General features: G+C 43.7%; 1 protein-coding gene across 1 annotated transcript; it reads right to left on the bottom strand.

Annotated features, from left to right (window-relative positions):
• Nucleotides 1–8,416: 8,416 nt before the first annotated feature.
• Nucleotides 8,417–10,816, bottom strand: LOC125521540 (laccase-4-like). The gene is made up of 4 exons (XM_048686601.2): nucleotides 10,677–10,816; nucleotides 10,028–10,553; nucleotides 8,950–9,924; nucleotides 8,417–8,836 (listed from the first exon to the last, which is right to left on the bottom strand). The coding sequence occupies exons 1-4, from the start codon at nucleotides 10,785–10,787 to the stop codon at nucleotides 8,706–8,708; spliced, it is 1,743 nt and encodes a 580-aa protein (XP_048542558.2). The 5' UTR covers nucleotides 10,788–10,816; the 3' UTR covers nucleotides 8,417–8,705.
• Between the last annotated feature and the right edge of the window lie 259 nt (nucleotides 10,817–11,075).

Raw genomic sequence — 11,075 nt, 5'->3', positions numbered from 1 at the left:
ATCCCTCAACCTGCAACAAAGAGTCACTCCAAAGTCACTAATAGCGGAGAACAAACGAAGAGATTATGGTAGGGTACGAAACCACCTCAAAATTATCCTTTCTGATCGATCTATTCAAGAGTCCGCAGTAAAATAACACAAAGCTATTCTTTCCGTTCAATCTATCCTAGAGTTCGTACTAGAATAACATCTTAAGACACAAATCAACCAAAACCCTAATGTCACCTAGATACTCCAATGTCACCTCAAGTATCCGTGGGCATGATTATACGATATGCATCACACAATCTCAGATTCATCTATTCAACCAACACAAAGAACTTCAAAGAGTGCCCCAAAGTTTCTACCGGAGAGTTAAGACGAAAATGGGTGCCAAACCCTATGCATAGATTCCCAAGGTCACTGAACCCGCAAGTTGATCACCAAAACATACATCAAGTGGATCACGTGATATCTCATTGTCACCACAGATAAGCACATGCAAGACATACATCAAGTGTTCTCAAATCCTTAAAGACTCAATCCGATAAGATAACTTCAAAGGGAAAACTCAATCCATTATAAGAGAGTAGAGGGGGAGAAACATCATAAGATCCAACTACAATAGCAAAGCTCGCGATACATCAAGATCGTATCCCCCCAAGAACACGAGAGAGAGATCAAACACATAGCTACTGATACATACCCTCAGCCCCGAGGGTGGACTACTCCCTCCTCGTCATGGAGAGTGCCAGGATGATGAAGATGGCCACCGGAGAGGGATTTCCCCCTCCGGCAGGGTGCCGGAACGGGTCTAGATTGGTTTTCGGTGGCTACAAAGGCTTCTGGCGGCGGAACACCCGATCTATTCTGATCCCTGATGTTTTTAGGGTATATGGACATATATAGGTGAAAGAAGTCGGTCAGGGGAGCCACGAGGGGCCCATGAGGGTGGGAGGCGCGCCTCCCTACCTCGTGGCCACCTCGAAGCTTCCTTGACTTCAACTCCAAGTCTCCTGGGTCACGTTCGTTCCAAAAATCATGCTCCCGAAGGTTTCATTCCGTTTGGACTCTGTTTGATATTCCTTTTCTGCGAAACACTGAAACAAGGGAAAAACAGAAACTGGCACTGGGCTCTGGGTTAATAGGTTAGTCCCAAAAATAATATAAAAGTGCATAATAAATCCCATAAACATCCAAGATGGATAATATAATAGCATGAATACTTCATAAATTATAGATACGTTGGAGACGTATAAGCATCCCCAAGCTTAATTCATGCTTGTCCTCGAATAGGTAAATGATAAAAGAAATAATTTATGAAGTGTGAATGCTAGCAGGTGCACAAGTTTGATCAATGATAATTTCAATCACCTTTTCTAGCATCCTTATATATATATATCATAATGGTAGCTCATCTCATAAAGCTTCTCATGATCAAGTAACAAGCTATTCACATGTTAAAGTATAGATCATAAAATTTCTTGAAAACTAACAAACCGTGTTATTAGTCATCAAACAATTACAATTCATATTATTTTCAGGAAGAGTCTATCTCAGAGCTTTGATTTAGCAAACTCCACATACTCAACTATCATTTAGTCTTTCACATTTGCTAACACTCACGCGATATTTGTGGGTTCAAAGTTTTAATCAGACACAGAGAAAGATAGGGGCTTATAGATTCGCCTCCCAACCTTTTACCTCAAGGGCAATGTCAACAATAATAGCTCATGATGCCTTACATCCAATTGTATATATATATATATCAGAATCTTTCCAACGCAATGTGCTTGCCAAAGGATAAAATGTAAAAAGTAAAGGTGAAGATCACCAAGACTATTGCATAAGGTAGAAGACAAGAATAAAAGATAGGCCCTTCGCAGAGGAAAGCAGAGGTTGTAATGCACTTTTATAGTTGGATGCACAAAATCTTAATGCGAAAGAACGGTCACTTTATATTGCCACTTGTGATAGGGACCTTTATTATGCAGTTCGTCACTTGTATTGCTTCCATATCACAATATCGTATAAAGCTTATGTTCTCCACACTAAAGGGTCATACATATTTAGAGAGCAATTTTTATTGCGTGCACCGATGACAACTTACTTGAAGGATCTTACTCAATCCATAGGTAGGTATGGTGGACTCTCATGGCAATACTGGTTTAAGGGATGTTTGTTAGCACAAGTAGTATGTCTACTTGGTGCAAAGAATTTGGCTAGCATGAGGGGGAAAGGCAAGCTCAACGTGTTGGGCGATCCATGACAATATACTTTATTTCGGATATAAGAAAACATAACCCATTACGTTGTCTTCCTTGTCCAACATCAACATTTTAGCATGTCATATTTTAATGAGTGCTCACAATTACAAAAGATGTCCAAGATAGTATATTTATATGTGAAATCTCTCTTCCTTCAATATTCTTTCATGAATTGTTCAAGTGACCAATACAATGTTTGCTAACCTTCAATAAATTTACCACCTCTACTTCTTATATGTAAAGTCATTACTCCCCATGGGATAAGCATATGAAACATATATAATTTCAGATTTATGATATTCAATTCATTCAACCATTTACTCATAGGATATAAGTCAAGCATACGACTAAATGACAAACTACTCCAAAAAGATATAAGTGAAGATCAATGAGTAGTTGACTAATTATGTAACTATGTGAAGACTCTCTAACATTTAATATTTTCAGATCTTGGTATTTTATTCAAACAGAGAGAAAAACAAAATAAAATAGAATGATGATCCAAGCAAAACACATATCATGTGGTGAATAAAAATATAGCTCCAAGTAAAGTTACCGATGAACGAAGACGAAAGAGGGGATGCCTTCCGGGGCATCCCCAAGCTTAGGCTTTTGGTTGTCCTTGAATATTACGTTGGGGTGACTTGGGCATCCCCAAGCTTAGGCTCTTGCGGCTCCTTATTTCATAGTCCATCGAATCTTTACCCAAAACTTGAAAACTTCACAACACAAAACTTAACAGAAAACTCGTAAGCTCTGTTAGTATAAGAAAGCAAATCACCATCATAAGGTACTGTAATGAACTCATTATTTATTTATCTTGGTGTGATATCTACTGTATTCCGACTTATCTATGTTTATACCCTCCGATACTACTCATAGATTCATCAAAATAAGCAAACAACACATAGAAAACAGAATCTGTCAAAAACAGAACAGTATGTAGTAATCTGTATCAAACGTATACTTATGGAACCCAAAAAATTCTAAAATAAATTTCTGGACGTGAGGAATTTATCTATTAATAATCTTCAAAAAGAATCAACTAAATAGCACTCTCCAGTAAAAAGTTGTAGCTAATCTCGTGAGCGCTAAACTTTCTGTTTTTTACAGCATGATCGCAAAGACTTTCCCCAAGTCTTCCCAAAGGTTCTACTTGGCACAAACACTAATTAAAAACATAAAACCACATCTAAACATAGTCTAGATGGATTATTTATTACTAAACAGGAACAAAAATCAAGGAACAAAAATAAAATTGGGTTGCCTCCCAACAAGCGCTAACGTTTAACGCCCCTAGCTAGGCATGATGATTTCAATGATGCTCACATAAAAGGTAAGAATTGAAACATAAAGAGAGCATCATGAAGAATATGACTAGCACATTTAAGTCTAACACACTTCCTATGCATAGGGATTTTGTGAGAAAACAACTTATGGGAACAATAATCAACTAGCATAGGAGGGTAAAACAAGCATAACTTTAAAATTTTAAGCACATAGAGAGGAAACTTGATATTATTGCAATTCCTACAAGCATATATTCCTTCCTCATAATAATTTTCAGTGGCATCATGAATGAATTCAACAATATAACCATCACATAAAGCATTCTTTTCATGATCTACAAGCATAGAATTTTTATTATTCTCCACATAAGCAAATTTCTTCTCATGAATAATAGTGGGAGCAAACTCAACAAAATAACTATCATGTGATTGAAAATTAAGACAAAGATGACAAGTTTCATGGTTATAATTATTATTTAAAGCATACGTGTCATCACAATAATCATTATAGATAGGAGGCATGCTTTCATCATAGTAAATTTGCTCATCAAAGCTTGGGGGACAAAAATATCATCTTCATCAAACATAGCTTCCCCAAGCTTGTGGCTTTGCATATCATTAGAATCATGGGTATTCAAAGAATTCATACTAACAACATTGCAATCATGCTCATCATTCACATATTTTATGCCAAGCATTCTATGTAATTCTTCTTCTAGTACTTGTGCACAATTTTCCTTCCCATCATTTTCACGAAAGACATTAAGAAGATGAAGCATATGAGGTACCCTCAATTCCATTTTTTTGTAGTTTTCTTTTATAGACTAAACTAGTTATAAAACAAGAAACAAAAATATTCTATTGCAAGATCTAAAGATATACCTTCAAGCACTCACCTCCCCGGCAACGGCGCCAGAAAAGAGCTTGATGTCTAATACAAAACCTTATTCTTGTAGACGTTCTTCGGCCTCAAAGTGCAGAGGTTTGTAGGAGAGTAGCAATTTTCCCTCAAGTGGATGACCTAAAGTTTATCAATCTGTGGGAGGCGTAGGATGAAGATGGTCTCTCTTAAGCAACCCTGCAACCAAATAACAAAGAGTCTCTTGTGTCCCCAACACACCCAATACAATGGTAAATTGTATAGGTGCACTAGTTCGGCGAAGAGATGGTGATACAAGTGCACTATGGATGGTAGATATAGGTTTTTGTAATCTGAAAATATAAAAAACAGCAAAGTAGCAAGTGATAAAAGTGAGCAAAAATGGTATTGCAATGCGTTGAAACAAGGCCTAGGGTTCATACTTTCACTAGTGCAAGTTCTCTCAACAATAATAACATAATTGGATCACATAACTATCCCTCAACATGCAACAAAGAGTCACTCCAAAGTCACTAATAGCGGAGAACAAACGAAGAGATTATGGTAGGGTACGAAACAACCTCAAAGTTATCCTTTCTGATCGATCTATTCAAGAGTCCATAGTAAAATAACACGAAGCTATTCTTTTCGTTCAATCTATCCTAGAGTTCGTACTAGAATAACATCTTAAGACACAAATCAACCAAAACCCTAATGTCACCTAGATACTCCAATGTCACCTCAAGTATCCGTGGGCATGATTATACGATATGCATCACACAATCTCAGATTCATCTATTCAACCAAAACAAAGAACTTCAAATAGTGTCTCAAAGTTTCTACCGGTGAGTCAAGACGAAAATGTGTGCCAACCCCTATGCATAGATTCCCAAAGTCACAGAACCCGCAAGTTGATCATCAAAACATACATCAAGTGGATCACGTGATATCCCATTGTCACCACAGATAAGCACATGCAAGACATACATCAAGTGTTCTCAAATCCTTAAAGACTCAATCTGATAAGATAACTTCAAAGGGAAAACTCAATCCATTACAAGAGAGTAGAGGGGTAGAAACATCATAAGATCCAACTATAATAGCAAAGCTCGCGATACATCAAGATCGTATCACCTCAAGAACACGAGAGAGAGAGAGAGAGAGAGAGAGATCAAACACATAGCTCCTGGTACATACCCTCAGCCCGAGGGTGGACTACTCCCTCCTCGTCATGGAGAGCGCCGAGATGATGAAGATGGTCACCGGAGAGGGATTTCGCCCTCCGGCAGGGTGCCGAAACGGGTCTAGATTGTCTTTCGGTGGCTACGGAGGCTTCTGGCGGCGGAACTCCCGATCTATTCTGGTCCCTGATGTTTTTAGGGTATATGGACATATATAGGTGAAAGAAGTCGGTCAGGGGAGCCACGAGGGGCCCGCGAGGGTGGGGGCACACCCAGAGGGGCAGGCGCGCTTCCCTGCCTCATGGCCACCTCGAAGCTTCCTTGACTTCAACTCCAAGTCTCCTGGATCACGTTCGTTCCAAAAATCACGCTCCCGAAGGTTTCATTCCGTTTGGATTCTGTTTGATATTCCTTTTCTGTGAAACACTGAAACAAGGGAAAAAAATAGAAACTAGCACTGGGCTCTGGGTTAATAGGTTAGTCCCAAAAATAATATAAAAGTGCATAATAAAGCCCATAAACATCCAAGATGGATAATATAATAGCATGAATACTTCATAAATTATAGATACGTTGGAGACGTATCAGAAGCCTCCAGTGAAACCTATTGCCCCCGGGTCTATCTTCCATCATATTGCTTTCCTATCAATTTACTATTTCTGCTATCTTTTACTTTGCAATCTTTACTTTCAATCTATATCATAAAAATACCAAAAATATTTATCTTATTATCTCTATCATATCTCACTTTTGGAAGTGGTCGTGAAGGGATTGACAACCCCTTTATCGCGTTGGTTGCAAGGTTCTTAGTTGTTTGTGTAGGTGCGAGGTGACTTGCGTGTAATCTCCAACTAGATTGATACCTTGGTTCTCAAAAACTAAGGGAAGTACTTACGTTGCTTTGCTGCATCACCCTTTCCTCTTTAAGGGAAAACCAACACATGCTCAAGAGGTAGCAGTGACGCACATGGATGAGTAGATCGGACAGCTCCCCGCATCAATCCAACGGCCATCCACGCGGCAAATGTTTTCTAGTTATCCGCCCGCTGACGCGTAGCAGCAAGGGGGGCAACGCTATGTGTCAGCTGGTGGATAATCTGAGAAGATCCGCCGCCTCAGCAGCCGTTGGATGGAGTGCCAGAGTAGCCAGCTGATCTATGCAACAAGTTTGATCTTACGCTCAACTTTCTGCAACAACAGTCTTGTTGCAATTTTCCCCGGTTTGTTTTTATATTTCTACAACAGGAGCTTTGTTGCGCTTGGGTTTCTGCAACAAGTACTTTGTTGTAAAAAAATCAATGGTTTTTTCCTTCGATATTAGCAACATGAGCCTTGATGCACTCAACCTTCTGCAACAACCTTGTTGCAGAATTTCTCCAAACCATTTTTTCCATTCGATCTCTGTAACAAAAGCTTTGTTGAAGAGAGCCTTCTGCAACAAGAGCCTTGTTGCAGAATCTTTTCTGCAGCGGGAAGGATAGCTCGGCCATGGATGAGGGAGGAGAGTGCCACAGGATGAGAGAGAGAGAGAGAGAAGGGATGGAGATCGAGGAAGAAGGAAAAAATGGCGTACTGGTGGGCGAGGAGATAAGGTTGAGAAAGGGGAAGTGATTACCTTGATGTGCCCATATTGCCACGTGTAGCGAAGAGGAGGCGGCGGACGCAGAGTCTGTTTCCGGTCGGCTGAATAATAGCATTTCCCTTTTTTTTTATTGTCTCGGAGCCTTTTTTGGTTGGTTGACACGTGCTCTCCTGTTCTCGCAACACCGTATTTTCTTTAAAACACAGTACAACAACACTCGTACAAATGCACAAACACTTAGCCTTATGAACATCTCCGAAAGACTAAGCCAGCCCATCATCTTGTGATTGACAAAGTCGTCACAGACGTCTTCATAGTCGATGGGAACGTCTTCTCCCACTGAACACACATCGCTAGAAGGTCTAAATCAAAATTTTAAAAATACGACCACAGATGCCAAGTAAAAGACTTGCACCCTGGTGGGTCGGTTCCATCACAAGAAACCTAACCATCTGAGCTTCACTTTGCAACATTGTATATACGTGTGATCGATCTAGTCCAATCCAATTTGCTCAGTTCGAAATCCTTGATATAGGAGGCACTAGTTGATGTTCCACAATTATCTCTGGAGAAATTTCTTAGCAAGATTAGTCGCTTGGTCCATGCCCTTTGATTGGGACCCTGGCGCCTTTGCATGCGGAGAAGGATGGTGCCTCTCTTTCTGGGTGACGCAACGAGCATATGGAGAAGAACATTGCATGCAACATCCCAATGACCAAGCACGCAGAGTATAGATTGTTGGAGGTTTTTGGTGAGTTACCATAGGCAAGTAAAGTGGAGGACGCTCAGCAGAAGATGAAAGCCTATGTGGACATGTACAAAAAAGAATGTTTTCTCCGCAAGTGATCGCAGCGTTGAGCATTTTGATAGGCATTGACGGGAAGTCAATGCTGGAACTTCCATGATGTTTCTAACATGATTAAGTTAGTCCATGATGCTTTCGTGCAAAGACGAGATGATGCTTGATATAAATGAGATCCATTGGGCGAGTGGTGGTTCTGGGCCCTGGGCTCTTTTATGTCAGGCTCCGTGTGTCTTATCCCTATCCCCAAGCTCTAGCGTCTTTTTCTTCTTCTTTTTGTTTTTCAGTTTTTGGTTTTTTACTTGGTTTTCTCTAATTGACCATGTCAGGTTTTGGGTCTGAATTTTCTATAAATTGTTCCATCTCTTTTCTTCTTAATGAACTACAGAAACCCTCTGCCTTCGTGATGAGGTTGTTCAAAAAATAGTATACATGTACATAGTTCGACAAAAAAACATACAGAAGCAAAAAATTATATTTGAACAACTTGGGCTAAATGATATGACATCCAAGAAAAGTATCAGCTACTTGTTGTGTAAATCACACCCCTGTTTATTTAATACCCATCTATACATTGTCATCACAAACTGCTAATCAAGTGAAGAAAACAAACTTAAATTGCAAATAGAAAATTGTAATGTCAAGAGACTGACTAGAAAAAAAGCTACAACCCTCGACGAGAGACATCAATCGCAAATTGGCGAACAAATCAAAAGAGGAAAACCAACGGCTCTGAGCCTGCGCCCCTAGCATTTTGGGAGATCGGCCGGCGGGGGGAGCAACTTCTGGTTCGGAAGGCTCCCGTCTAGGACCAGCCATGCCATTCTCAGTCCCCACGTCGTGTGCACCTCCAGATGGCAATGCATGAACCATACACCTGCACGTGCATGAATATGATACGTATGAGCATGGACAGAAATATTCTTTCAGTACTTATATTATAAGCTCTCTTTTTTTTCTTGCGAAAAGATTGAACTAAACTGTAGTTACCTGGGTTATCGGCGAGGAAGCGAATGGCCACCCACCCGCCGGCCGGCACCCCAACGGTGTTCCGCTCTACCGGGTCGACGAGGTTGAACTTGGCAGGGTCGTTCACGGCGTCGTAGTTGCCAAACCCTTGCCCGACCACAAAGAAGTTGAAGCCGTGCAGGTGCAGGGGGTGGCTCTCGAAGCCGAGGATGCTCGTGTCCTGCATCACCAGCTCCACCGACGCGTTGAATGGCAGCACGAGGAGTTTCGTCCCCTTGGCCACGTTCGTGTTGTTCGGCTGCGCCCCCGTGTAGTTGAATTTCAGGAGGGGCGTGACCGGGAAGTTGGACCCGTAGACTCCCCGGGACACGCCGGTGAAGTGCGACTGGAGGAGCGCCGTGGAAGGGAGCACCAGGGAGACGTTGTTCATGGCCGCCGCGAACTGTGTCTTGTTGGTGGGCCCCTGGCACGTTGTGTTCGCGGGGCACGGGAGCGTGCCCAGCCCGACCGTGAAGAAGAACCGCTTGTCCACCGACCGTGGCACGGCCGCCGGGTACTGAGGCGTGGCGAGGCTGCGGAGCTTGGAGGTGAAGTTGGTGACGAAGCCGGTGTCGTTGAACCGCGGGAGGGCCGGCTTGAACAGCGGCAAGTCCTTATCAAAGCTTGGCACGGAGGGTGAGCCGGGCTTTTGGTACTCGAGGATGCCGGCGACGGTGGAGTTGTCAAAGGTGCCTGGCCTGATGGTGGAGTAGGGCGCGGCGGACATGTAGAAGTTGGCCTTGGGGTGGAACGGCTTGGCGGTGAGGAGTACGTTGGTGGTCTGGCCCGGAGAGATGATCAGGGTCTTGACGGTGAAAGGCTTGACGTAGACGGCGTCGACCTCGACGACGATGAGCCTGTGATTGGCGACGGAGAAGAAGAGTTCATCGTTGAGCGCCGCGTTGATGAGGCGCAGCATGTACGTTTTCCCGGGTTCCACCTTCAGTTTGAAAGTGTCTGCGATGTGTCACCATACAACATCTCTATTAGTAGTTGGCACGTCTTGCAGACCAGTGACTCACATTGGCTACAAAGAAGAACAGAAAAAACGTGGTGGTACCTTTGGCGGAACAGTTGTAGAGCGGCCCAGGTAGTCCGTTGATCGTGAAAGCGTCGGAGATATTCGGTGCTCCGCCCGTCCGAAGCGCCTGCCTGACCACCGCTTCCGTGTCAGCCTTCCACCACTCGCCGAAGACGACCGGGACCTCCTTGTGCGGCGCGACGAACGGGTAAGGCACGCCGTGCTTGGGGAGGATGATGATGGCGCCGTAGACGGTGGCGCGCAGCCAGGAGATGTGCGCGTGCCACCACAGCGTGCCACGCTGCCCGGTGACGGTGAAGTCGTAGACGTAGCTCCGACCCGTCTGGATGGGGCACTGCGTGACGTACGCCGGCCCGTCGGCCCAGCCGCTCCGCAGCTGCCGGACGCCGTGCCAGTGCAGCGTGACGTTGTGCGCGACGCGGTTGGTGACGCGGACGACGACGCGGTCGCCTTCCCTCGCCAGCAGCGTCGGGCCGGGGTACTCCCCGTTCACCGTCACGATGCTCTTGGTCCCGCACAGCCTCGTCACATTCGCCATTTGCACCTGCATGCATGCAGAGGTAAGGTTTCGATCAAGACGAGCTCGAGCACCATGCATGAATTAATGTGATCAGATCAAGATGATGGCCGGAAATGCATGCAGAAGATGGAAGAATTGTGGACATACATTGAAATTGTAGTGTCTGGTGACGCTCTGGGCTTGGACGATGAGCAGCAGCAGGGTCGCCATGAGGAGGGAGCACGGAGCCGGAAGGCCGGAGGAGATAGCCATGGCCATAGCTTTGTGGTCTTTTGAGCTTCTATATCTTGAGGGTGGAATGAATGATGAGAGAAGCACTTCGGCTGAGTATATATACATGAACTGGAGGTCCCAAACGTATGCCAACTACGTACCACCGGCCGGGCCATTTGCTTGAGGTACATGCATGAATTGTCGCACGACAGACAGGTGCCCCATGGCTTAGGCGGCAATTTTCGTTATTTGGTGGATGAACTATCAAGGCTACCTTCAAGGCTTCAAGCTTGAGCTGGAGCATGCTCTAGCTTTGGAGTGTGGCTACAGCCA

Source organism: Triticum urartu, chromosome 7A (assembly GCF_056163025.1).
Source record: "Triticum urartu cultivar PI428250 chromosome 7A, HENAU_Tu73, whole genome shotgun sequence".
Classification (NCBI taxonomy): Eukaryota; Viridiplantae; Streptophyta; class Magnoliopsida; order Poales; family Poaceae; genus Triticum; species Triticum urartu.
Note: the sequence above shows the minus strand (reverse complement) of the source record. Positions and strands in the feature narration are given on the sequence as shown.

Bases quoted from the DNA above. Each gene is read 5' to 3' on its own strand.
- LOC125521540 (XM_048686601.2), bottom strand. From the start codon at position 10,787: ATGGCCATGGCTATCTCCTCCGGCCTTCCGGCTCCGTGCTCCCTCCTC. The intron at 9,925-10,027 runs GTACCACCACGT...GACACATCGCAG, and splicing joins CTACAACTGTTCCGCCAAAG to ACACTTTCAAACTGAAGGTG. The intron at 8,837-8,949 runs GTAACTACAGTT...ATGCACGTGCAG, and splicing joins CTTCCTCGCCGATAACCCAG to GTGTATGGTTCATGCATTGC.